Consider the following 27,918-nt stretch of genomic DNA (forward strand, 5'->3'; position numbering starts at 1 on the left):
CAACAACACGACGAGCAAACCAAAATTTGATTTTTGTTTTTTTGGGGGGTTTTTTGCTTTTTATTTTCTTAGACGGAAAACACTATATCAGGGAGAACAATAACAAAAAATATTGTTTTTTATAAATTTTATCATGAAGGGACGGGATGCCATGGTGGTTGGTGGATGTTTGTTTGTTTCTTAGCGTATCCTACATGGGCGGTCACATGTCTGCCTTTGTCTCAGTGGTGCGGCGTAGCCAGTATAGCACCTCCCACCCGCTAAACCGCGTGTAGTAAATGTAACGATCCGGAAAACGCCGATCCACTGTTGTCGCTGTCTGTAGCTGTAAGTAGTGAATCAGTCACCCAAACAACATGCACTGATGCAGTGACGCTTCCAAACAACTGATAAGGTGCCATGAATCGATAGGAAGAGGAATTGACAGGTAGCTGTTGTTGTAGTAGAAGTTAAAATTGTTAAAGGATTGTGGACGTGCTAGCTAACACATTCACAGTGAATCTCTTTCTGTCTCCGTCTGCCTGTCTGTCTTCGTGTCTCTCAGTCCAGACAGTCAGTATGGCAGAGAGCTTTTTGATGGAGGTGTGTGTGGACTCCGTGGAGTCTGCTGTCAATGCTGAACGAGGAGGTCGGTAATGTGTCCACTATACTCACCAAGACCTAAAGAGGAAATACAGGGAGTCACACTTGAAAGAAAGGACACGTCATTTAACGCATTTTTAGCGCTGCTTCAGGCAGATTTGACAGTAATTGTTCTTAAACACCTGTGTACTCAGTACTGAGCATTGTCATTTCATTTCTCAAAGGTCATGGCCATTAAGGTATGTTGTGTAGGTGCAGTCTGAGTGTTTGCCTCTCTGCACAGGTGCAGGTCGACTTGAGCTGTGCTCTAGTCTTCTGGAGGGCGGGCTAACTCCCAGTGTAGGTGAGCAGGGTTCCCTTCTGCACAGATATCCGCACAACCCAAACCAGGCAAGCACACAGTCTCACATACAGTATGGAACCATTATTTGTTTTGCCACAGGTTTGCTGCAGGTCGTGAAGCAGTATGTCAAAATTCCAGTCTATGTGATGATACGGCCTCGTGGAGGGGACTTCTTGTACTCAGATCAGGAAGTGGAGGTGATGAGGAAGGACATAGAGCTGATGAAGAGCCATGGAGCCGATGGATTAGTGCTGGGAGCCCTGACAGAGGATGGACGGGTGGATGCAGAGCTCTGCATGGAGTTACTGGGTATTGTCTGCCTGTGTATTTGATCCGCTATGTATGCGCTTACAAGGCACTAAACAAAAGCAACAGTTCATGATGTACAGTTAGACAAAGTCACAAACAAACAGAAATGTCCAATAATCAAGGATACAGAGTAATCTATCAGAGTACTTTGCCTTAGCTGCCAGACTTTTAAGTCTAAATCGAATCTCTCTTAAGTCTTGCCAAAACAAAAACCTCTCCACTGAAATTCCATTTCAATATATTACCTTCACACACCCAAAACAAATCAGGAATCCTTATCTTTATTGGATGCCTTAGGTCATTATCCACATGGCAATGAAATACAAAAAGATATTGTTCCTCAATATCACCAAGATTATAAAAACACACATACACACTGCTCCTTGGGGATAGGTATAATTAAAAACATTAATGATGACAGTATTAAAAAGGTTTTCCAGTTGCAGGGGTTTGCAGTTATCCAAGTTGGCATACTTAAAGACTTACTGTCTGTGAATCACATATTTTTTATCAAAAACAAAACAAAGGCCTTTGTAAGGCCTGGTATACATTAAAGCCATAGATCTAAACTTAATCATATCATTGCTCTGTTCATATTTTACTGTAAGAGTTTCAAATATCTTGCATCGTATAGAAAACTTAAGGATTTAAAAGCAGCTTCACAAGTGTTGCATTGAATATCCTGAAGTAGTAGAAATTAACTCAATCATAAAAATCTGAAGGGTCAAAATCGCAACATTCAGTCGCAGAAATTGTGTTTATTTTCATCTTAGCTGGCAGTTATAACAGGTCATGGAAAACTTTACTCTAAGTTCAACTGTGCTAGTCTGCTGTTTGTGTGTGATAGTGTGTGCTCACATTTGTGTGATAGTCTTTGGCTTTGTGTTGGCAGTTACTCAGAATTGACACTATGAAATGATACAGAATATGACTCTGAATAATTGCAGGCTCACAGAGAGAGGAAAAATGTTCAGAATGTGCTATTCGTCTAAATTGCAATCTTTGAGGTTTTACATTATCTTGATTTTCACTTTTTCCTCAACAGCTGCTGCTCGTCCTTTGCCTCTCACCTTCCACCGAGGTAACATTTTCTCCTTTATATCACGAGCTTTTAAAATTCTTTGCCACTATAGCAATTACAACTGAAAAAATATCACAAAGCCACAATGGAATAAAAGCACTGTGGAGTTCTTTCAATAGTGTTCCCAAGTAAAAGGTGCAGAGAGACTCATAATATTGAATCTCAGCTCACATACAAAGTACAACAAAAGTCAGTTCATACCTGGTCAATATCAGTAAAATTTTAAAGAAACTATAAATCCTGCCAATTTAATACACATTTATTTCTTTTGAGCAAAAGCCCAAGAAGAATGAATCAACTTCATTTGAAAGACAGAAATGATTACCTAAATAAAATACAACGAAACAACTGCAACTATATTCTGTACAACCTTCATCACTGAGATTCTCTTTGTTTATTTTATATTATTTTGTATATCCGCCTTTATTGTTGATGACAGTGTAAATGAGACCAATCTTACCCAAATACATGGAGAGATGTTCTGCTATTCTTCATAAATGATGCTTTTCAGCTGCTGGTGGACCCCATCTGTTCCAAACAAACTTGAAGAATGTGATGCCAACATTCATCTGGCTTCTTTTCATGTTTTTTTTTTTTATCAAAATTTCACCTTTTGTGTAGTTTTGTGAGCAGTTGTTTTCTTTGTGGATGCCATGTGTAGAGGTTGACTTCATGCAATGTCCTTCACACTCTCTGAACAGTCACTGAAAAGACAAATGATCCTTGTGCTAAGTCAGAAGTACATGTGTCAGTTTTTTAAAGCAAGGTTGTGTAAATAGCGAATCGTGCGTGTTTCACCTTATGTTCAGTAACCTCCTGCTGCTCTTGAACGCTCTCCCATCTCTGTGAAGTCTCACAGTCTGGTTTCTTACCCACAAGCTGTTCCTCATCATGGGGAGCCATGTTGCATTAGATAGAACCTAGGCCAAACCTGAGGAAGCTGTGGTGTTCACAGGTTCTTTTATAACCTTGTTCATGCAGTTAAATCACAGGTGTAGTCCCTCTTAATGCAGTGGTGACAGGTAAACTGACTTCTGTTGCATTGGGGATGCACTTTGGCATCTGTATTTTCAATGTAGTCAGTTGAACGTGTTTGATCTGATATATAATAAAAAAAACAAGTACCCTACAGTTCAACTTCAACTCAGTTTTGTTGTATATTGTGATATTGCTTCTTCTGCAGCTTTTGACATGGTTCACGACCCAGCAGTCGCTCTGGAGACTCTCGTATCATTAGGGTTCCAGCGTGTGTTGACAAGTGGCTGTGACAGCTCTGCTTTGGAGGGACTTCCTCTCATCAAACGGATCATCGATCAAGTATGTATAATGTATATGTGTAAACTCTGTGCATGCATATATGTTTGCATGGTTTAACTGTATTTCTTAGTCAGTGTAGATTAGCATCTCATGTCTCTCCCTCTCTACCATTCTTACATCATCATCTCCACTCAACAGGCTAAAGGGAGAATTACCATCATGCCAGGTTAGTGCATTTATTTTTTTCTACATTATGTTAATTATATGTGTATTTTTAGTTGTTTTCAGTTGTTTATTTAATGATTTATTTTATAACAGGAGGGGGTATCACAGAGAGGAACCTGCAGAGAATTTTAGAGGGATCAGGGGCTCAAGAGTTTCACTGCTCAGCCCGCTCCAGTAAAGATTCTTCTATGAAGTTCAGGTATGTTTAAATTAGCCATGCTTACATACATCAAATGATTTTTTGCAACTATAAGGGATAAATTGGTTTTTGATTTTTTTTGATGCTGTCTAAGACATGATGTTTCCATGTGCAGGAACACCTGTGTGAATATGGGAGCTGCTTTCTCAGCACCTGAGTACGGCCTAAAGGTGGCAGATGTGAGCAAAGTCCGCACTCTTAATGCAATTGCCAGAAATACCTTGTGAGTGGCTACTGGACAATCATGACAGACAACAAAACAGATACCTCAAAGGTGATCATGAGTAATTGTACTGATATGTCATCATTTATTTTTACTAAAAGCCAGAAAAAGAAGACATTTCAGAACTGCCACAGAGTACTTTTGTTTCTCGTTTTTTTTAATCACTGATCAAACAGTCCTTGTAAAGTTAGAGCTCAGGGACAGACCTGCAGCCTTCTGGGATATGCAGTGCAGAGAGCATAATTTACATGTATTATTATAAAACTGTACGTGGCCTCAGAAATAGAGATAGGGTCATGAAATACACGGTAGATGGTTAAATTAAAAATGGCGCTAACCAGTGCTGCTGCTGTTTTCAGAGCAGTGAGTTTTCCATTTGCTGTATCATTGACCTATTTACAGTGGACGATAATGCAAAGCTGTGACCTCCTGTGCTTCATTTTTTACAAGGACACAATCATTACAACTTCACTTTGCTCAGAATGTAATAAAAGTCAGAAAACTTCAACACCTCAGCACATTTTGTTTTATTGTCAATGTTGTGAGATGTCTCCTACAGTTAAAACCAGTGTCCTGTTAATTTAAGAAATATGCCACACAATTGCAGAATCATGCTTCATTTACATCAGCTGTAATAATGAGGTGTAAGATATTTAACGTGGCTGAATTCATTATCAAATCTCTTAAATGGAGCTTCATGTCTCACAGTAAAAACTGACTTCACAAACAGAGAGTCAATGAATCTATGATCTCATTAAACAAAGGAGGTGATCAATAGAAAGTTAAAGCAGAATATGGCAGAGACATGAGATAATGTCATATAACCACTCTACCTCTCAGATTCATTGTCTGTTGATTGGACTAATAATTTAATAATTTATCCATTTCAGCTTTAGCCATAGCCCGTTCTGCATGTCCTCTTTCGTGGCGTATGTTTCTAAGGTGACCTTTACGTCTTTACATACTGTATACGTCGGAAAAGAATTGTAGCAAAACACCTCAGACTGGATAGGAAACAGTTTTCAATCAAATATTTATGGATTTCTCCGGTTTCAAATTGCTCTTAGTTGTAGTTTGCTATAGGCAGCTAATATTTATTTATCTTTCTCCTCTGCCCTACCCCCTCTTGAAACTGTCCTCTGTGTCTGCTATTGCCCCTCAACATAACTCCTCTTAGCTTCACTTAAAGTCCCTGTCAAAGTAACTGCCTTCACTATTATATAACAAGTAACCAGATTTAGCTGATTGGTACCGAGGGCTAATTGCAAAATGATGCTCACCTCTGTGCATACAACCATAGTTATAAACATTACACATTACATTGCTCTTATATTGCGCATAGGTTACCTCACGTGTCACACTGCTGTCCTTGGGGTTATACACACAGTGAGTCAGCCAGATTGTAACCATTTGGTGTTATCAAACATGTAATGATTAACCGTCAGGCACTCAGCGTAATCTGTTTTTGGACCATCACAGTCGGTGAGATAGTTTTCACACACGTTCTTTATTGCAAATAAAAGTTGTATTTGCAGCACTGTAAATGAGTCACTTTCTTATGCAGCAAGTTTGCGTCGGCCATGTTGAGTATTGTCTTTGACACATCTGTGTTTTCCTCACTGACACTACATATGTCAGGTTGTTGAGAAGATCTGTTTATGTTAAAGTTGCTTGTCAGTAATGAAGACATGGACCATTGTATAAAGCTGAAAAGATGCCACTGTGCTTCGACTTGACCCGCTTTAATGCAGAGAGACATCACATGGATCATAACTTCAGCAAAACAATGCTGTCGACTCCCTCTCATACAAAGTGCTCCTCTCTCTTTGTACTCGCATGCAAACCTGCAGTAAATATCTTAGTTCCTGTGGTTTGTGTTGAACTAGTGTCTGGTAGCAATTTACCTCTGGAGTAGCCTGTCCAAAGAAAAAAAAGCCCAACTTCAGCATTGTACGTAAACCTAAGGTTTTGCACAGTAACGCACAAGTTTTGTTTTTGGTCACATACTGTACCGTTTGGTCGCTTCAGGCTACAGTGATCTTAACTTGGTCTGACTGGTGAACTTTATCTGCTCTCAATCTCTCTTTTTGACTTGAATCTGTAGTATACAGCATGTTCTTTGGTTTAGGAGTAAAAAAGTCCTCCTTCTGAGCAGAAGAGGCAACAGAAAATCACATTATTTTACCTTCAGCCCAACAACCTCATTCGAATGAATGACTGCCTGAAATTAATCTGACGTGACTTGAGATCCGAAAAATGGTCCAGAGTGAGTGAAAGCATGCAGAGGAGAGTTGGAAACATAACAGGAAAAGGGGTCTAATGAGCGCAAACCCATCCCCCCTCCCAACACATTCCCTTTTTTTGGTGGGCTGTCTCCCTAACACAGGAAAAACACTAGAGGAATACTTATGCAAGCCCCTCTGCCGCTCTCTTTTTCTTCTTACATGACAGAAATGTTGAACTTTAGACGCTCCTGAGCATTGAGGAGTGTCTGTGGGCCGGTACAAAGCTGGATTTTCTCAATGACTCTGACTACAGCAGTTAAGTTCTTTCATTTACATCAGGAGCACTTCATGTGTGCGATTCTTGCAGATGTGAAACAAGCCACTGAGGACCACTGGAAGATAAACCTCAATAACCTTCTGCCTGACAAAAAATGAAGTGAAGACTGAAATAATCGATAACCCACCTCTGCTCTCCCGCATTAAATCAATACATTTTTGGCATACTAATATATTTTCTCTGCACAAGGACGTTCCAAGTTTTTCTTTCAGCTTAAAAGCCTCATGGCTCAAAGTCCCTCAGAGTTACGTCCTGTGATTGTCTCTGGGGTGTGGGTGGGCAGAAAGTAGTAGCGTTCTAGTCAAGCTCAGCAGCCGCTGAGCAGAGGGCAAGAGGCGCCTGGTTGTCTGGTCATCTAAGAGCAACTGAAGCCATCAGCGTGGACCATGTGTGCCGCAGCCTTGGAGGAATACTGTGGATCCGTTTTCTGGGTGAGTTCAGCAACCAGAGCTAATGCAGCAGAGGGGAGAGACTGGGAGCTGAGGGAAATTGTGATCAGTTGGCTTCACTTTAGACTCACTTTCGACTTTCAAAATGAAAAACACAGAAAAAACGTTTGACACACATATGATCAATAAACTGTGCTGTAATTTCACTTAATGTAACGAGAATTACAGAGGATGGAAATGATAACACCCGTACACTGTAATACATGACAATGCAACATGTCTTTTATTTTGTGTCATGTCATAGAAATGATCACCTCAAGAAGAGTCAAGAAACTGTTATTTTACATATTGTCATGTCAATCCTTCGCACCATGACATACTGTAGCTAACTGTAGCTAACACATTTCAGCTAAGGAATGTGTGAGGAAGATTATGTTAAAGGACAAAGAGGATGTTTTAGCACTTTTATGTGAAAGCATTTTATGTTTTCAACCCCTGTACACAGTGAGCTCAGTGAACATGTGACTGTCCTTAAGTAAGATATGACTCAGCATGTAAAATCCCTGCAGGATATGTTTATGAGCTGCAACTCTGGATCCCTGTGACTGTAAGATAAACAAACCCTTCTCAATTATATTTAATGAATTTAACTGATAATAACAAAATGGTGAAAAGTGCATACACTTTCTCTGGTTTCAGCTTCATAATGAGAGGATTTGCTGCTTTTCTTCTTGTTAAACTGAATACATTTGGGATTTGGACTTTTGGTCAGAGACAAGACACTTGCATGCATCACCTTGGGCTCTGGGATGTGGTGATATGCAATATTTCACTTCTTTTGATAACTGTTAGCTAATTGAAAAAAAAAACAGTACAGATTGTGCTTTCCTCATGGGGAAATATATCCACTAAAAGCATCCACACAGATAAACACCTCCCTGTGCTGTCTAAAAATACACATACACACATCTCTTCCAGCTCGTACTGCTACATTCCCTCCTGGAGCATGTATTACTAATGTAGCCTGTGAAATGGAACAAAACTTCATCTAATAACAGGTTGCTGTCCGAGAGGACGGCAATAATTTCAAGTCCTAGAAACGCTAATAAATACAATTTTCTGTTCTCTGTCAGGGTCATTTGTTTTTATAACACATTAAACTCCTCAGTGTTCAGCTCCTCTCACACCACGTTCCTATCGGTCCATTAGATGGAGAGGCAGCTCTTCATTGTTAACCTCTCCAGGAGTGCGCTTTACACCTGCTGCTGTAAATAGTGAGCAGGGACTAAGGATTTAATCACGTGTGAGTGGCTGTTGATTAAATTTCTAATTAGGGAGTTGTTTGGTGTCCCTGCGGTGTAATATTGCACAAGCTCTGGAGGTACACGGATGGGAGTTTGTTTGTATTGCATTTGCAGATTATGCAGGAAGCATGATTTTGTAAGGCTTCTGTTATCCTTGTGTGATGAACGTGTGTGTGTGTGTGTGTGTGTGTGTGTGTGTGTGTGTGTGTGTGTGTGTGTGTGTGTGTGTGTGTGTGTGTGTGTGTGTTTGTTTGTTTGTGTGTGCACTTCAGAATGCTTCATATGTGGATAGAGAGGACCCAGATCTCCCAGTATGTGTGGAGCAGACGGCGCTGGTCTGGATCCCTCTGGGGTTCCTGTGGCTCTGTGCCCCGTGGCACCTGGTGTCTCTCTGCAGAAGGACACAAGTGAACACAAAACACCTGTCCAAGAGCTACCTCTGCAAGCAGGTAATGCATACAGCAAGCAAAAAGAAACAAACAAGCACAGTGTTCCAGACATAATACGAGAGGGAAGAAGAGGGAGCTGATTAACACAAGCAACAAATATCCATTAGGAAATCTTGGCACAAGAGGTCAAAGATACAGTTAAATTCCTTCCTCAGTAGGCTAATTTGTATTCTTTATTTAAATATCCTCTCCAGTTATATTTTTAGACATATAATTTATATGGTACAGTATATGGTGAAACTCTGCTTGGAATTATAACATTACAATAATTTGTGTCTGGTTTAGTTTTTCCACAAAAACAGTTCAATTACACATTTAAATATTCTTAAAATTACATTTGCTCCTTCCCACTCTTTAAAAAAAATGCAGAGTCTATGAATGTGCAAATGTTTTTAGTTTCAAAAGTTCAAGTGTCTCCTGCACCTGCACTGCCTCTTAAACTCGTTGTGATGACACAAAACCACACTTGTATGTACACGTCTTAAACTGAGATTCAAGTTGAGCATGGAGAAGTTTTACCTTCTAGTGTCTGACTCTGCACAGTGAAGGTCAAACAAACAAGTGGATGAACGAAAGGCAAAACACGCTCACATCCCTGTCCCCTCCCCTCAGCTTGTGGTGTCTCTGTTGTTGCTGACGGCCATAGCGGCCTTGGCAGTCACACTGGGAGAGGATTATGGTCCAAGCAAAGACCCGCCATCAACAGTGAAACATCCTGGTGTATACTATGCAAACCCTGTCCTGTATGCTGTCACATGGGTAAATATAACAGGTTTTACATTTCTTTATCTGCTCAAGAGGTCAAGATGAAAAGATTATGTTTTTTTAAAGTTCTGCCATGTCTTCTTTGTTAGATCCTTCTGCTGTTGTGCCAGGAGGGAGTGAGGCGAAGGGAAGGAGCGGTGGACTCGGCCACTCTCTTCCTCTTCTGGTTGCTCCTTGTTCTGTGCGACGTCTTCCCTTTCCAGACCCTCCTACGAGAAGCGCTTAGGCAGGTAGGAGCAAAAAAACGTTCAATCATCAAGTCGGGAGGTCGGGTAGCTGAAAACTGCTAATTTTACTCATACATAATGCGCCTTCCTCACCCTTGAACACGTGTCTTTCGACCATCAGGGAGAGATCAGTGATCTTCCTCGTTTCTGCCTTTTCTACATTTCCTTTGGCCTCGAAGTGATTGCACTTCTTCTCTCTGCTGTGGCTGATATCTCTCCAGAGGCTGAGGAGCATGTAAAAAAGGTACCTAGGCATCCAGATGGAAGCCTTTTTTCATACTGTCAAGTTCATAATAATGTAATATGCAGAATCCTCATTGCCTCAGCCTGCTGTGAACATAATACATCTGTGTGCTGTTTTTTGTATTTTCTTTTTATTTATTGTTGCTATTCACAGAATCCCGAGGCAGGTGCAGCATTTTTGAGCAGAATCACATTCAACTGGTTTAACAGGTAAGTTAAAAGTTGCTTGAATCCGAGCATACACCCGCACGTCTACGCCATTGACTTCCAACTTCTCCTCATCTCTCCAGCATGGTGATTAAAGGCTACAAGCGGCCCCTGGTTCAGGAGGACATGTGGGAGCTAAACGAGACAGACAGCACTTCTTACATCAACCAGCGCTTCCAGAATTTCATGCAGCCGGAGTTGGCCGCAGCTCGGGTCCGCTTCCAAACGCAGATGAAGAAGAAATGGGATAAGAACAGAGACAAAGCCCAGGATGTGGCCTTTCAGAATGGCCTCTCCAACGGTCTGGGGAAAGGCATCAGTCAGGATGTGTTGATGATGGTGAGAGTGTGCAGAGAAAAAACACTGAACACACATATATAGTGCATTCTTTTCCATTCCAGATGGATTTTATTTTTAATAAATGTCCCAGATTTATTGTTGCTGAATATGAATGGCAATGTGTGCTCAAACAATACTGTTCTTTAGGAGGAAAAGGGAAAGAAAGAAGATGAAAAGAAGAAGAAAAAGGACAAAAAGAAGGAAGAAGAGGACTATCCCAACTCATGGCTGATTACCACCATTTACAAGACCTTCAAAGGGGTGCTCTTCGAATCTGCCGTGTTCAAACTCCTGCAGGACCTGTTGGCTTTCGTCAGTCCTCAACTCCTGAAGTGAGTTAGAGTTTAAATAAAATCCTCTCATCAGCGACCGGATATAGATAGTGATTTTCTCCAGTTGTCTTATGAGCAGCTAATTTGCCTTGCAGATTAATGTGTTTACAGTTTTTTTTATAGATTTCATTGTTCCTTAAAAATCAAACCCCACTGACAAACCTTGAATCTGAAAAGTCAGTCTGCATCACTGTCAACAAAATAATGTTTTCTGTTTACTGTTTCACTCTGTCACCATTGTCTGCAATCATTAACACAGAGTCTGTATGCTCACACAAACACAACACAAACAGTATGATGTTGAAGGAGGGGGAAACTCAGGATAGGAATTGATCTTTGTTTTTCACTTCGACCTTGTAGCAAAGATTTAATTGAATTCATGATGAACAGCTTAAAAAAAAAAAATCAATGCAGCAGAACCAGAGATGTCATTTGTTTTGTCATTTTTGTTGTCATTTTCAGCTTCTGCTGATGCTGACACAAGTGGCATCATTTGAGGCAACTTATCAGACTTTACACAGCTTCCTCTAGAGCCACAAAAGCCTTTATATAACTTATTTCACATATGTAGATGCAGTACTATTCCCCAAAACCTGTAAACAGACTCTGATGTGTGAACTCATTGTTCCCCTTCAAAGCTGTATACATGTTGTGTGCTTGTGAATCATCTAACCCTTGAGTTTAGCTATTTAATATTGGTTAGCTTAAACATCAACTGATAACACAAGTGCCTCACAGGGGGAGGGGAAATGGTGGGAAAAAAAGTAAATGGGAAGCAAAATGAGGGAAAATGTAGTAATACTTCACAGTATTTATTGTAAAGATCTCTTTACAAAATGAGACCTGAGAACAAGAAACAATTACAAGAACACAATCAGCAAAACAAAAATGGCACAATTACACAAGAAACTGAGAAACAAGGTGATAAGAAAAACAAGAATCGTAATAAAAGGCACAAGATAAAGCTTTAAAATCTCCAAGGGAAATGTACGCCTCTATTTTGAGGGCAGTTTGGTCGATTTAAACAGCACATGGTACTCGAAACCAGTTTGAACCAGATTGAAAGGAGAGAAGAGATGTCACGTAGTTTGGAAGCTTCAACAGTGGAGCTTTATAAATGACTGACATTCCTTCTTGACTGTAGGGAGGTCCAACCCACTGTGTGATACAGAGAACAAAGATGGGTACGATCTTTGTCATTTGTGATAAAGTGTAGTGCACTATGATACACAGGGTTTAATTGCTGGAGTGTAGATGGGGCAGCATGACAATACAGAATATCAGTCAAGGACAGACGTTAAGGTTGACTGCAATAGTTTTACTGTTGGAGGAAGACAGACATCATTTCATTCTATACACGAAGCCTAATTTTTAAATCAAATGTTGAATATGAATCCTGAATGGTTGCCTACTGTCAAATATTTGTATGACTCAGCAAGAGCAATATGGATGCCATGTAAAGTTTTAATGGCAGGATTATGAGTCAGTGGAGGAGGTGGATTTAAAACTAGTCTGTCGTTAGGGAGTGATAATCGTAAGTCTGAAGATGAGTCAGGGTCTGTGCTAGGGTGGCTCCTGGGGCATATAAATTTGTATCATCAGCAACAATGGACGTTATTGATTAGGAACAATTCTATTATTTATGTATAATGTTAAAAGCAGTGGACCAAGGATAGAACCCTGTGGCAACCCATTTCTGTTTAATTAAGAATCATCAGCAACAGTTAGATCCTGGAAAGTCTGTGCGGAGCTTCCCCATTAACTAACTTTTTCTCTGTTGCTAGATTGATGGTCTCCTTCACTCAGGACAAATCCAGATATACCTGGGAAGGCTATCTGTATGCAGTGCTGCTGCTAGTGGTGGCCATTCTGCAGTCTCTGTTCCTGCAGCAGTACTTCCAGCGCTGCTTTGTGCTGGGGATGAAAGTTCGCACTGCCATCATGGCTGCTGTGTACAAAAAGGTAAAATCATGTGACAAAACCTCTCCACAGACCTGCCACAATACTCAGGACTGCCTCTGGTAGTTGCTACAGTAGGTGTCTCCAGGGCCACATTTTGCCATGATGACAGACACATATACACAAGGCGAAGATAATGCCAGCCCTGCTGACCCTATCTGTTCCGAAATAAAATGTTAATTTGTCAGCTGTATGAGTGAAAAATCACTTTTATCAACATGGGACCACAACATACCTAACACTGGAAATACTTTACCTCAGTCTCTCGTGTTTCCAACCTGAGCTATTCAATTACTCATACTTTTGGATACAGTAATAACTGCACACCACCAGTCGAGAGTGTGAATTCAAATAAAAATATATTTTTTGTTGGTTCTGTATCTTTTATCATTTACAATTTTATTACATTTTAAAATCTTTCCCTGCTGTTCCTCCTTTATTCTTCCTCCAAGGCATTGGTTGTGTCTAATGACACTCGTAAAGAGTCAACGGTTGGGGAAACAGTGAACCTGATGTCAGCCGACGCCCAGCGCTTCAACGATGTGACCAACTTCATCCACCTGCTCTGGTCCTGCCCTCTACAGATAATCATGGCCATTGCATTTTTGTGGCTGGAGTTAGGACCTTCTGTGTTGGCAGGACTGGCAGTCATGGTGTTAATGGTGCCGATCAATGGACTGCTAGCCACCAAGGCCAGAAAAATCCAGGTCAGCAGAATTGCACACACATACAGTTTTTACAGCTTTAGAAAATAGTGTACAAAAATAATATACCACAATTGTAGTTAGGGTTTAATAAAACTTAAATACTTGAATGTCATTAGTAATACTGAATAACAACATCACTGAATTAGAAAATATGGCACACTAAAAAGTAACACATTACACCAGGATCTGTACAATTTACCTACATGCAACGGTTGAGGTGGTGAAATAAAAAGTACAAAATAAAAGCACAACAAACATTTTTTTAATATAATTTGCGGTCTTCAGATTCACTTGTCCCTGTTTTATCATTTCTTTAACAGTTTCCATCATTCTATTAGACATGTACATACATGGTCTGCTATGTTTAGACTTTAGAAACAACTGGGAGAATAACTAGCTCCATTATTTTTAATAATTTGTCAGCTCTTGACTCTTTATTGTACTGATTATTCAAACAACATAGAGACATACTGAAAGCACAGAAACATTGAAAAAAATATTCAATATTCAAAGTTCAAAATTAAAAAACAGGAAGCCACTTTCAAGGTCGACAACTTGCTTTACTTTCTGACAAATAATGAACTCTTCCATGTCTTTTTTTATTATTAAGCTGGTCTCAGGTCTATATTAAAAATGTGAAAGTATCAAAGCTTCAGACCACAGAAAAATTCACATAAGCTGTATTCAGAAACTCGACCGTACAGTCTATGCTTAAAAAGAGCCGTCAGGACTTCCATAGCTTTATGATGTCACAACAAAGCAGTCACCCCAAACCTGGCACAAACGTTCCCACCATCCAACCTTGCAGCATTTATATAAGTGTTAACCTGAAATCTGCTACATTTTTAGTTAATCACTCAGAAAACAGTCAGCCAACCAGAGGAGAGGCTTGGTGCCTCTCTTCTGATTGGCTTATCAACCTGTTGTTGCTAGAGCTCCAGAGAGAAGCCGGAGAGAGGAGAAATAAAACTATATAGAGATGATTTTTGGTGCTTAAAACCACAAATATATCTTCTTATTGATATCAAAACTTCAAATAAAACACCAAAAAAGTGTTAAGCTCAAGTCTTTGCACACTGGTAGTAAAAATGACTGCAAATATGAGAGATTGAGATTAAACTCCAATCCATTTACATGGACAACAAGGTTGTGCATGTGGAACCTGTCACTAATTATATTCCCTCTGTAAACAGAGGTGACAGAATCAAACGGAAGCATAGAGGCCTGAGCCGAGGAATGTCAACAATTATGCATGGAGCTAGCATCATTACCGTCCATATGCAAACCTACGCCTGCATTTCACTGCTTGTTCCCAATGTAATTTGTAATTTGACATTTTCAAAGAAATATGCTTGGCTGCATTTACTGTCACATGTTTTTGTTATTTTCCTTTATGTTTTTTTAACATGAGTCTCTTTTCAGATAGAGAACATGAAGTTCAAAGACAAAAGACTGAAAATCATGAATGAAATACTCAATGGGATCAAGGTGAGTGCCTTTATTCAGTGTTATTCATAGTAATTGGTGTAAGATTACCACCTCTGCTGCTTTTCTTTTTCTGATAAATAGTTCAGGTGGAGTGGTGGGGTGGGGGGACTCTAAGTGAGGCCCCTTCCTCAGATGAAAGGCTTTTATGCTTGAGGAAAAAGCTGAAATGTTAGTCCGCTGTTCCTTCTATTGTACTGCATCCACCACCTGTGGTTTATTGGCGTTGACTATATAAGATATGAATGCTATTCCTCTGTTCCCCACCCTTCCTTTTCCATGTCCTCCACAATGCCCTCTCCTCCCTCGTCCCCCCATCCGTCCTTTGCCTCCCCCCAGATTCTGAAGCTGTATGCATGGGAGCCATCCTTTCAGGCGCAGGTGGAAAGCATTAGGGGGCAAGAACTGAATGTCATGAGGAAGTTTGCCTACCTGTCGTCTGTCTCTACCTTCATTTTCAGCTGCGCTCCAGCTCTGGTGAGTCCTGTGAAGAAGCGTCACAAAAAAATGAGAAGCGGCTGACTAAAGAAGGTCTTTGCAAATCCTTTTTCTCACACTTTTCTTTGGCCACAGGTTTCTTTGGCCACATTTGCAGTGTTTGTAGGGGTGAGCTCAGAGAACGTGTTGACGGCTGAGAAAGCTTTCACCTCCATATCGCTTTTCAACATCCTCCGATTTCCCCTGGCCATGCTGCCCATGCTCATTGCTGCAATTGTGCAAGTAAGAGAGCAACAACTCACGGTACATACTCACATACCAAACCTTTGCCCATAGCCCGTTAACCTGTATTTTTTTTCACTTCAGACAACAGTGTCCAGGAAGCGCCTTGAGAAGTTTCTCGGAGGTGACGATCTTGAGAGTGACATTGTGCAGCATGATCCCAGTTTCAGTATGTTCACCATCAGCCTTCACTCCTGCTCCTCTGCTGAGCAGCAAAGATTATTTATGGATTTTTTGGTACATGTGCAGTTAATCTGTCTTCTCTGTGCATCTCTTTTCATCCGTTAGACTCTGCTATCAGCGTATGTGACGGTTCCTTTGCTTGGGAAAGAGATGCTGAGCCTCTGCTGAAAAAGTATGTCTGTTTCGTCAGACACAAAATTACGTGTTTGGATATTACGCAAAAAAATATGTTTGTCTTTTACTGTTTTTTGACCACATTACCTCTGTGTGTGTTTTCCAGTGTGTCCTTAGACATTAAGCCGGGTCGGTTGGTGGCAGTGGTGGGAGCTGTGGGCTCAGGAAAGTCGTCTCTCATGTCAGCTCTCCTGGGAGAGATGCACAGCACCAAAGGCTTTATCAACATTCGGGTGATGCATAATTTTTTGTCTTCATGTCTGTCTAGCAATAAAAGTGTGTTCAACCAAGTAATGTGCACACAAAAGAAAATGTTTTCAAATGGTTTCAATTGATCAATATTTTTTAAAATTTATTTGACAATTGAAAATTCAGAATTCCTTTGCGCAGCAGTAATTACAATCATCGAGGATTAAAAGACTATAATAAACAACAAAGCCTAAAAGGCTTAATGTCCTCCAACAACAACAATAGAGGCGGCTACATACAATGTATAAGTCTACAGCTCTTTAGTCCATGGCCAACTCCATTGCAAAAGATAGTTAAAGCTTATTGTACCCGTTCTTCACAGAAGTGGCTGGACAATATTGTCGTTACAGGAAAGTCTGAGCCTGACCCTTAATGATCTTTCTCCCCAGGGTTCCCTTGCATTTGTGCCACAGCAAGCCTGGATCCAAAACGCCACTCTGAGGGATAATATTCTGTTTGGCTCTCCCCACGAGGAAAGGAGGCTCCAGGAGGTGATACATGATTGTGCCCTGGCCCCTGACTTGGAGCTGCTGGCTGGTGGAGACCTCACTGAGATTGGTGAGAAGGTAAGAATCTATTCAAGCGTTTAAGGTTTCGAGGATTTGAACATGTTAGGATGTATTTTTATTAATTAATATATGTAAAATCATTGTGATATTGATTATTGGTCAAATTGCCCTTTACTTCCACTGTTTTTGCATCTTTTAGCTTGTACTTGAAATCAGGTGGTGTGATTCCATTATTTCCAAATATAAAATCATCTTGCAGGGACTTTGAACTTGCTCACAAAACCCTGACTGAGAAAATCATGTCTAGTTTTATTTTTCTCAAGGTTGTGCTATTGTTGCATAATAATGTTGTTTCAGTGCTGATGGGACGCTTAAAAACACAGACAACCGTTTAAAGCTAATATTTTGCTTGTGCTGTTTCTCTTCTCTTCTCTTCCCTTCTCTCCTCTCCTCTCCTCTCCTTTCATCAGGGCATCAACCTCTCAGGGGGTCAGAAGCAGCGTGTTAGCTTGGCCAGAGCAGCTTATAGTCAGGCTGATATTTATCTACTGGATGACCCCTTGTCTGCCGTGGACTCTCATGTAGGAAAGCATCTCTTTGATAATGTGATTGGACCCAATGGACTACTCAAAGATAAGGTTTGTACTGAACCCCAATTAAAGTATTGATCAGTATTAAATTCTGCACTTCAAAATAACTAGGATTTGACTGGTAGAAATCATAGTAAAGTGTTGAATACAGTGTATTGGTAGCATTAGTAGCTGGCAGTTCAGGATATGAATAGTTTTTCTAATCAAAAATAGGTGTGAAATAGTGGTTTCCAGTCATTCCATAGGCCTGCTGGTAAACACACATTACAGTGTTTTAACTTTTGATTATTTATTGCCCAAAGTGAATTGTGGTTTTGCAGCTGACGCCCAGTGTGTCTTTATCTGTACAGACTCGTATCCTGGTGACTCATGGAGTGAGCTTCCTGCCTTTCGTAGATGAAATAGTGGTCCTTCAGGATGGAAGGATTTCTGAGGTCGGATCCTACAACAGCCTTCGTGCCAGCAGAGGAGCTTTTTCTGAGTTTCTAGACACATATGCCAGAGAGCAAAGTAATCAGACCCAGTCAGAGTCAGGTAGCTCCCCCTTTTGTCTCGCTGCATTATGGACATGAGCTGCACAGGTTGCTGACGTATGCAAAAACTGACTGCATATGTACTACTGTGTGATTATGAGTTATATACAGGGTGGCATTATTTAGATGTGCTGTTTTGCCTTTCTTTGTATTTACCAATGTACCAATATTTTATACTTATATGATTAACTCCATTACCTCAAGCACTGTCAAGTTAATAAAATGTGTGACCCTATTTATTCAGATCCTTGCCAGGATACCGCAGATGTGGAGCTCATCCCTGAAAGAGAGGACATGCAACCTGACTCTCCTTTGGAGGACACAGTTTCCGTTACTCTGAAGAGAGAAACTAGTATCCGCCGCAGCCAGCGCAACGGCAGGTTAGTGGTGGATGATACAGGCTGTGTGTGTTTGTGTGTGTGAGTGTGGATTAATGTTGGGGGCTTCTTAACCAAATCACCACTATTACAAGATCTGCCCAGAAAACAAGGTTATATATGGTTATAATATTGTTTCTATTTTTTTAATTTTGTCTGTTCTGTCATTTTTTCTTAGTGTCAGACTAAGAAAAAACAGTTCTATAAGAAAATCTGAGAACATTGGTGAATCAAAGAAAGGCCAGAGGCTAATAGAGAAAGAAGCCATGGAAACAGGACAGGTGATATAAGTTGTTGGTCTACCTAAATACTTTTATCAACAGCACAAATGAAAAAATTAGAACCTGTTTCCTTAGATATTTTTATTTTTATTTTTTCTTGCTTTGACATCCAGGTGAAGTTCTCAGTCTACCTTCAGTACCTGCGTGCCATGGGCTGGGGATATGCCGTCATGGTCTTCGTGGTTTACTTCATCCAGAACATTGCGTTCATCGGTCAGAACCTGTGGCTGAGTGACTGGACCAATGATGCAGTGGAGTACTATAACATGACATACCCTGCCTGGAAGAGGGATACCAGGGTGGGAGTGTTCGGAGCTCTGGGAGTGGCTCAAGGTAACTGAACAGTTCAACTCACTGCAGTCAAGCCTTTTTTTATTTGGCAAATATTTTCAGATTCATGTCAGTTAACTTCAATGCTAAAGTGGGTTTTTTTTTTCCCTCCCACTGACAGTAAAAACTCTGTCTCTCCTACATTCATGTTCCAGTATGTCTTTATAGTATTTTATGTGCAACCTGCACATAAAAGTGGTGGAGCTGCTGCGTTTGTGTTGTGTGTGTTGGCTGGTAGAGAATGGACTTAAGCTTTTATGAGGGTTAGAATACTTTGTATTGGTAATAAAACATTGTATCCGTTCAATTTGGGTTTAATTACCCAAAGCAACAGACTTGCTGACTGGAAGCGTCCATGTGTTTGGTTTTCAGGCTGTTCCATATTGTTAAGCAACAAGTCGGATATAGCAGAGCTGTCCAAGGAATAATTACAGCACATAACTCCCTGTACAACCACAACCTGACATTTGTTCAAGTCTGTTTAACATAATAGGCTCTAAGCTTTACAGATGGTACAGGTAGGCATACTTCTGAACTTTAGGCAGAGCCAGGCTAGCTGTTTGTCCATACTACTGTAACTCCACCCTTAATCCATCTCTATACTTAACACACAAGCACAGATAGTTGTATTCATCTTCTCATGTAATTCTCAACAAGAAATTTGAACTATTAACCTTAGGTTAGAGTTAGAGAGGTTTTTAGCTGCCTTGAAAGGAAAAAAGCATTTGCTTGAGTCCTATTTTTATCGTCTAATATTTTCATGCTAATGACCCAATTATATCCTCTGTTACTATTAAGTTTTTAGCAATTTATGGTAATTTCATACCGTTTAAATCAAATATTCCGCAGAGACAGGATGAAGGATGTCATGATGTTAAAAAAAGTGTAGAACTGAGTGTCCTGTTGAATTTTAAATTGATTATAACAGTGAACAGGAGTGTAGATGATAGCACTTACCCTCAGGGAACATCAGAATAGAGGAGCTTGAACTGAGGATTCACTGTGCTGCTGTCATTTTTGAAGCTTGTCACTAGTGGTGAACTGCCTTGCTTGTTATGACTTCCACAGAGATTCTATTTTGAAGTGCTGCTCAGGTTTATCCAGCAGATTCCTCTCACTTAAGTGATAAGTGCCTCTTTTGGATTTTCAGTGATGGTATCGCTACGGCAGATCAGCTGCAGATGCATAAATGAAACACCAGCTAAGATGATGTGTGTATTATTTCAAAACTCTGCCTTAGTTAATGGGCTGCTCCATTTAATCAACTGTAACTGACTAGCTAACAGTGAAGAGCACTTAAGGTCGTTGTGAGAACGTTGTTAGACTTTGTTCTTTTTCATGTAAAATGAGGAACAGTGTACCTGAAAATAACCAAGGCCTGGATTTATTTTAGCACATCCCTGACTATTTACTAATGGATGTGCCATGCTAATGTTTTAAGATGGTAAAATGCAGTTTCCTCTTCTCGTGATGCCCAGGTCAGGTTTATTGACTACACTGGGATTTTTTTTGCCTGATTGTTCACATTTGTCCTTTTTCACAGTACCAGCACAAAAGTGTCTTTGTGATTCTCCAAATTTAGATTAGTCTCCATTTAAAAGGGCCCTTTAGTCTTAATTTTAGTTTTTTATACTACTATCCTCATTCATACTTTTTTGCAAAATGTATTTCATTGTGTGTGAAAGTATAGTTATAGGGAATATTTTAGAAACTCTCTCCTTTCATGGCAGGCCTCTTTGTGTTCCTTGGTACACTGCTCCTAGCCAATGCTTCGGTTGCTGCATCTCAAATCCTGCACTCAAGGCTACTTAACAACATACTGCGTGTTCCCATGGTGTTCTTTGACACTACGCCTATTGGAAGAGTGGTCAACCGCTTTGCAAAGGTAAGATTAATTAATTCATTCAAATTTTTTTCTTTCATTCTTATTTAGCATCAATTCTGCAATCCAACACAGAAGGAGCACTTTTGAAGCCCTCTAAGCTTGATGTCCATTCTTTATGCTGTCAGTTAAACAGTCAGTCAAACTTTATTTGCATAGTACCCTTTGCATACAATTCAAAGTGCTTTACGGATGACTGAAAAGACGATAATAAAACAGAATGAATGTGAACTGTAAAAACAATTTCAGACTAATGCAGAAGACGAAAAAAGAAATGTCATAAATACAGAGTAAAAAGTAAAAAAAAAACAAGTATTTTAAGAGAGTCATAAACTGGCAGGCAACCAAGGACTTTAAAACAGGTCCAATGTGTTTGTTCCCTCTGGTCCTCTTTGGCACTTAGGCAGAGTTCTGAGTCAGCTTTTTTTTAATGAGACTTCTGTTCTCGCAGGCGTCCCCTGAGGTGTACTTAAATATGTCCTTGTCCACCAGGAACTACAGCATCCCAAAATGAGATTGTTTTGATCTATTTGGATCTGTTCTTGGTCATTTGAAAGCACTATAGTAATTATTAGTAATAATAATAATAATAATAGTAGTATAGTGATATTTAATTACCTTTAATAGAGACTAACCATCCTAACACTGGTCCTAAAGGACATTTTCACAATAGATGAAGCCATTCCTCAATCCTTCCGCTCCTGGCTCCTGTGTCTGTTGGGCGTACTGGGGACACTGTTTGTCATCTGTTTGGCCACTCCTTTCTTCACCATCATCATCATTCCTCTGGCCCTGGTCTACTACTTTGTACAGGTGAGCTGAACAAGAGTGAGAAAAAGACAAGCTTAAGAAACAGAAAGGAGACTAATTTCATGAAAACTAACAGAATGAAATGGAAACTGTGAATATTAAAGAGAGAAATGTTTGTTCCTATTTGAAAGACAATCCAGTTAAATCATATCTGTCGTCTTACCCTCTCTCTACACCCAGCGGTTCTATGTAGCCAGTTCAAGACAGCTGCGTCGGCTGGACTCGGTGTCTCGCTCTCCCATATACTCTCACTTTAGTGAGACGGTGTCAGGCCTGTCAGTCATAAGAGCCTACAGCCATCAAGAAAGGTTTCTTAAACACAACGAAATAACTATTGATGAAAACCTGAAGAGTGTCTACCCGTGGATAGTGTCAAACAGGTTAGATAACTGCAAACACAAATCATTACCAAATATAAACACATTCATTTTTTAATGGGTTATTCATTGTGTTGGTGAGTGATGACACCCTTAAATCTGTGTGTATGTGCATGTATTTCTGTGTGCGTGTGTTTACTTTACAGATGGCTGGCCATCCGTCTTGAGTTCCTGGGAAACCTGGTGGTGTTTTTCGCGGCTCTGTTTGCTGTTATTTCCAGAGATTCTCTGGACAGCGGCCTGGTTGGCCTGTCGATATCTTACGCCCTTAATGTCAGTCCCCTGATACACTCACATCACACACACTGCAGATAATAACGATGATGTTCGTGGCAATAATAATTACAGTGCGATGATAATAAGTTATAACAATGCAAACAATGTAAACAGTGCCCTCTCTCCTATTGGGGCTCTGCAGGTAACGCAGACCCTCAACTGGCTGGTGAGAATGACCTCAGAGCTGGAAACCAATATCGTTGCCGTGGAGAGAGTGAGTGAATACGCCGAGCTAGAGAATGAGGTATGTCGAATTGAGAGTTTTCTCTACATTCAAAAATCGCTCTGGGAACATGACCCCCACTGGCACATGCTGCAAAAATAGGATATGCACTTTAGTTACTGACATTTAGTCGTTCAGGTTTAAGAGCTGGCCAGTAACACATGATTTCTTGAAATTTTTTAATAAATGTGATGAAATTTAAGTGTTCTTCTTTAGGTATACAGGTGTGTAAGGGCTTTTTTAAAAGTGTGTTCAGATAGCGTCATCATTTGTTTATTCAGTTGGGTTTTTTCTTACTTTTTAATGTGTTCATATTATCCAGGTACTTTACTAGTGTATCACAGCTCACCTTGACAACTACATTACACATCTGTTGTGTGTGTGTGTGTGTGTGTGTGTGTGTGTGTGTGTGTGTGTCTTTCTACAGGCTAAGTGGGTAACTGACACTCGGCCTCCAGAGAATTGGCCCGCGGAAGGGAGGCTTCAGTTTGAAAACTACAAGGTCCGTTACAGATCTGGATTAGACTTGGTGCTGCATGGAATCACCTGTGACATCAACAGCACTGAAAAGGTGTGTGTGTGTGTGTGTGTGGGTGTGTGTGTGTGTGTGTATTGTATGCATAGTATTATGTCAGTATGCAGCTTAATACATCCAATATATCTTAAAATATAATAATTTATAATAATAATCTAATAAATAAATAATAATAGTAACAGAGGAGATAAGATAATTGGGTCATTAGCATGAAAATATTAGACAATAAAAATAGGACTCAAGCAAATGCTTTTTTCCTTTCAAGGCAGCTAAAAACCTCTCTAACTTAAGTGTTCTGTAACTGTATACGAGTAGTTGTAATATGCAACTCTATAACTAGTAACTTTAGGTCAAGAAAACCTGAAGAACCCAATTAAATAGGTTCATCATTAAAACTAGATGTAAAACAAAGTTTTTTTTTAATTTTAAAATGAGTTTTAGAACCTACAAACTAAAAGAGTAGTTTATATTGCGGCTTCTATGTGATGGCTAAACTACTTGTCTAAAAGAAAATAACTGCATCTGAATTTCTCTCTTGTCCCCTCTCATTGGGGCTCTTTCATCTTTGGAAGAAAATAGTGATGTTTTGTTTACTTCAGCCTGGTCTCCATTGCTTTTCTTAGCAGCATGCTGGACTGAGGTTTATTTTTCCCTGGATTTTCTGTTGATGAAGCTTGAATCGTTCGTCAGTCAGGGTTCTACTATGTCTTCAGTGCGCACACAGGCTTCAGTACAGAGCATGTATCTGCAACAAAGCAGGGATGATTATAACCACCTCTCTGTCAGAGAGCTTTTGTCTTTGTTTCTTTCACCCACTGACTGCCTTGGACTGAGGCATATCATTTATAAGACACAGATACAGACACACGCCAAACAAATCAAGCTCCTGCTTCTGTAAACATAAAAATAATGTAATTACTAGGTGTTCTGACACAGGTTTTAAAAGCTTTCACAAACACAGTATATGCTGCAGTGAGAATACAAAACTTCCACTAAAAGCTTAAAGATGAACACTTACATGAAAAGTAAAAATTTGTAAGCCATTGTGTTAAATTACGTATTTTGTGTGCTCGCTCTCTCTCTCATTGCATGCAGATTGGTATAGTGGGCCGCACTGGAGCTGGGAAATCAAGCCTAACAAACTGCCTGTTTAGAATCATTGAAGCTACTGAAGGTCACATCCGCCTGGATGATATAGATATCTCCACAATAGGCCTACATGACCTGAGAAACAGCCTCACGATCATACCACAGGTATGCACAAAAAAACATACACACTAACCCCTCACATAGTATTCAGTTTTAAAAGGTACGCTGACACATCCAACCCTGTGGGCGCAGGATCCAGTGTTATTCTCCGGGACCTTGAGGATGAACCTGGATCCATTTGACAGATTCAGTGATGAGGACATCTGGAGGGTGCTGGAGCTCTCTCATCTGAAGGACTATGTGGCAGGGCTGCAGGAAAGATTACAACATGAAGTCGCAGAGGGCGGAGAGAACCTCAGGTGGGCCACAGAAATAAATGCTACTCTTCCACATTACAAAAGATTACAGATACAGCAAATGAGAATATCTGATTATTTCAGATGGGTCGTAAAGATACACAAAGATACAGTCAAAACACAGGCAAATGGCACAGAACATACTTGATGCCCAGTAGATGAGTTATTTTAAATGTTGATTTGTAACCTGCAAACATCTAAAAATGTATAAATCTTCCACAATCTTCCACTAGGGGATAAATAAAGTATCTATCTATCTATCTATCTATCTATCTATCTATCTATCTATCTATCTATCTATCTATCTATCTATCTATCTATCTATCTATCTATCTATCTTTTGTAAAATTTGCAATCATATGTCTGCCAAATGAAATGTCGACCAAGTGCAATACACACCAAGATTGTTTTAATGAAATCATTAAAACCACCTGGCCATGTGATGACCTTCAGCATCCTCAGATGTCATTTAACTTGTGTTGAGTGTTTTGCACAGTCTAAGCCTAATGGAATGTCAATGCACACCACCCACACAGCTCGGTTGTTTGAGCTACAAGGCACTAAAATCTCCTACAACAGGGAAATAACCCTTCAGTGTATTTCAGGCAAGAACTAATGGGTGTCTATTTGTGGTTTCATTCCATCTCTGTTTTGAGAAATCAACACGTCACTCTCTTCCCAGTGTTGGACAGAGGCAGCTGCTGTGTCTGGCTCGAGCACTGCTGAGAAAGTCTCGTATCTTAATCCTGGATGAAGCCACAGCAGCCGTTGACTTGGAGACAGACAACCTCATTCAGAATACCATCCGCAAGGAGTTTTCACACTGCACTGTCCTCACCATTGCCCACCGCCTGCACAGCATCATGGACAGCTCCAGGTGAGTTAGTGTGCCTTAAAATCTTTTGATGAGAGGTCCTAGCGCTGATACCACTCCAGTCGACAGTAAATTTATTTCCTCCTCCATACATTTTTTATTTTGTGCATGGTGAAGATCCCACAAGTTGCCTTGAATTTATTTGTAAGAATAATAAATATTATAAAGCAAACCCCACCTGTGCTGTCACACATCCCTTCTATTACTGTATGAAAATGACAGACTTCTGTTAGGCAACACATGCAGAATATGTAAGAGTGTTATTCTACAAAATAATCAAACTCAAGGTCCACTAACGCAGTTTTTCCAGAGCTGTCAATACATTAATTTGAGCATTTTAGCATTGTAAGCAGACATTTTGTCCATTTTGGCTTAAACGGTGAAACATTGAAAGTAGCAGTAGCAAAACAATTTCAACTCAAGGTCCACTTTGCTGATCATTACAGAGCTAATTACCATATCACATGGTCTTCATCAGCAAATGTTGTTTGCTCAGTTGTCATAAAACATTTTAGATGTTGACTTTCTATTATTCTGGGCACTTTTAAGTGTTTTAGGATAGAAGTTTTTAAGGATAGAATTTTCCTTGTTATTGTTTAGTTTATTCGTCATGCCTCTGTCTTCTATTTCAGTCCCAAACAATGATCTGTTTCAGTGTAAGGTTTCCTGGGCCAGGTGTTCCAGCAGTTAGGGTTCATCCTCTGTTGTGACAGAAGCCACAGCTGTGAGGTTCAGCTGCTATAAGCACAACTGTATTGAGAATCAGACATGAAAAGAGCTGTGTGACTTCAAAGTCTCCGATATTTTGTACCTTGATGCACCAGCAGCACTATAGACTAGATGAGAGAAGAGGTGAAGGAGTGTAGGAGTAAAATGCATGAATTTATTCATTTTATTGTATAGATTTTATCTGTATAAAATACACTTTAAAAGTGCTTCAATAACCACTAGATTGTATGCAAGGTGTTTAGAGCTTTGTCCTCTCCCTCATGCCACTTAATAGATATTTTCTTTTTTCTTTTTATTTGCAAACACATCATCAACATTTGCGTTGTCCCTTTACTCTCATTGGTGGTCACAGTCATACTGTCTCCCTCGCCTTCCCTCCTGTCTTGTTTGTTATGTTATTTTTCTACCTTGAAGTGCTGTATATTCAGATGGCTGACACAAATGGATGGGCACATGATCCATCTCTTTCACATTTGAGCAGGAAATGTATCTCTCTTGGATCCTCCTCTGCCAGCCAGTAATGACGTGCTGTTCTGCAGGCTACCATTTACGCCTGTGTTTCTCCTCCACAGGGTAATGGTGCTTGATGCTGGTAAAATAGTGGAGTTTGACTCCCCGAGCAACCTGCTTGAGAGACGAGGCATTTTCTACGCTATGGCAAAGGATGCTGGGATAACACGAGAGGATGTCACAGCTCTCTGATTTTGCACTTTTTTTCTTCTTTAGCTTTTGTTTTTTGAATGATGAAATTCCATAAATTGTTTTTGTTGTTGGATTTAAAAAGCTGGATTGTGCTTTGATTTATGAAATGTTGGAATATTTGTATTTATAGGAAACAATATAAAGAAATCATATTCAGGATGTAAATAATTTTTATATGTGAACAATAAATATTCTTTCTCAAATTAAGTTTAATTTTTTTTAATGAAAAGAACCACCTTTGTTGAAGGTAAATTTCCAACTTCTTGTCTTGGTTAACTGGGCCATTAAAAGAGCAAATTAGACATTTTGGGAAATACAGTTTGTTGCTTTCTAGCCAATAGTTACCAGCAGTGTAGATTGATGCTACTCTCATGTGTTTACAGTAAATATAAAGTTGAAACAATGCTGATGGCAGAAAAGGTGACTGTGTTTCTATTAGTAATTCCAATGGTCATATACATTTTTTGCACACCGAGAGTCTACCCACACAAGGGGTTGTGCTTGAGGACACAAAGCTCACCAATTTAAGTGTGGTATTGATTTCATCTGTAAAAATGAAATTGTTGGTTATGGCGACAGCAGTAACTTAATCAACTGTGTTATTTGTACGAGGTGACAAAAGCAAGTGGTTTATATCATATATCTGTTGAATATCTTAAATAAGTCAGTATGAGGATAGCTCTTGTCCTTGCTATTTATTTAATTGATGTTATGATTCATGGCTACCAGACTCTATGCTTTCTGTTCTGATAATGCCAGCCTTTAGTGCAGAGGTGGAAAGGCAGACAGTCTAGATAATTACAGGTTCATAACTTTATTCTATATTTTATTTCATGCTGTCAGAATTCTGCTGGACACATTTAATGAGTTCG

The 27,918-nt window shown here is 39.8% G+C and overlaps 2 protein-coding genes across 3 annotated transcripts; both read left to right on the forward strand.

The window, feature by feature from the left end:
• Positions 1-271: 271 nt before the first annotated feature.
• On the forward strand, positions 272-4,727 carry cutc (cutC copper transporter homolog (E. coli)). Of its 2 annotated transcripts, none has more exons than XM_056395160.1 (9): positions 272-427; positions 545-628; positions 866-925; positions 1,025-1,234; positions 2,280-2,315; positions 3,499-3,632; positions 3,771-3,798; positions 3,891-3,996; positions 4,112-4,727. In XM_056395160.1, the coding sequence occupies exons 2-9, from the start codon at positions 559-561 to the stop codon at positions 4,221-4,223; spliced, it is 756 nt and encodes a 251-aa protein (XP_056251135.1). In that variant the 5' UTR covers positions 272-427; positions 545-558; the 3' UTR covers positions 4,224-4,727. The 2 variants fall into 2 exon arrangements, with proteins under 2 accessions (XP_056251135.1, XP_056251136.1); XM_056395161.1 differs by having other exon boundaries at positions 288-427; positions 497-628.
• A 1,911-nt stretch (positions 4,728-6,638) lies between these two features.
• Positions 6,639-27,249, forward strand: abcc2 (ATP-binding cassette, sub-family C (CFTR/MRP), member 2). Its single transcript, XM_056396199.1, has 32 exons — positions 6,639-7,212; positions 8,747-8,923; positions 9,536-9,682; positions 9,778-9,918; positions 10,037-10,159; positions 10,313-10,368; positions 10,449-10,704; positions 10,852-11,036; positions 12,821-12,998; positions 13,448-13,702; positions 15,125-15,190; positions 15,527-15,664; positions 15,761-15,907; positions 15,992-16,076; positions 16,196-16,262; positions 16,371-16,497; positions 16,903-17,079; positions 17,493-17,660; positions 17,963-18,146; positions 18,390-18,525; positions 18,701-18,803; positions 18,917-19,136; positions 20,864-21,018; positions 21,673-21,828; positions 22,006-22,205; positions 22,349-22,475; positions 22,621-22,722; positions 23,129-23,272; positions 24,332-24,490; positions 24,578-24,744; positions 25,424-25,618; positions 26,917-27,249. The coding sequence occupies exons 1-32, from the start codon at positions 7,168-7,170 to the stop codon at positions 27,044-27,046; spliced, it is 4,716 nt and encodes a 1,571-aa protein (XP_056252174.1). The 5' UTR covers positions 6,639-7,167; the 3' UTR covers positions 27,047-27,249.
• The last annotated feature ends 669 nt before the right edge of the window (positions 27,250-27,918 follow it).

Source organism: Seriola aureovittata, chromosome 14, assembly GCF_021018895.1.
Source record: "Seriola aureovittata isolate HTS-2021-v1 ecotype China chromosome 14, ASM2101889v1, whole genome shotgun sequence".
In the NCBI taxonomy this organism is placed as follows: domain Eukaryota; kingdom Metazoa; phylum Chordata; class Actinopteri; order Carangiformes; family Carangidae; genus Seriola; species Seriola aureovittata.

Bases quoted from the DNA above. Each gene is read 5' to 3' on its own strand.
- cutc (XM_056395160.1), top strand. From the start codon at position 559: ATGGCAGAGAGCTTTTTGATGGAGGTGTGTGTGGACTCCGTGGAGTCT. The intron at 926-1,024 runs GTGAGCAGGGTT...GTTTTGCCACAG, and splicing joins CGGGCTAACTCCCAGTGTAG to GTTTGCTGCAGGTCGTGAAG. The intron at 3,633-3,770 runs GTATGTATAATG...TCCACTCAACAG, and splicing joins TCAAACGGATCATCGATCAA to GCTAAAGGGAGAATTACCAT.
- abcc2 (XM_056396199.1), top strand. From the start codon at position 7,168: ATGTGTGCCGCAGCCTTGGAGGAATACTGTGGATCCGTTTTCTGG. The intron at 12,999-13,447 runs GTAAAATCATGT...TCTTCCTCCAAG, and splicing joins TGGCTGCTGTGTACAAAAAG to GCATTGGTTGTGTCTAATGA. The intron at 18,147-18,389 runs GTAGCTCCCCCT...CTATTTATTCAG, and splicing joins TCAGACCCAGTCAGAGTCAG to ATCCTTGCCAGGATACCGCA.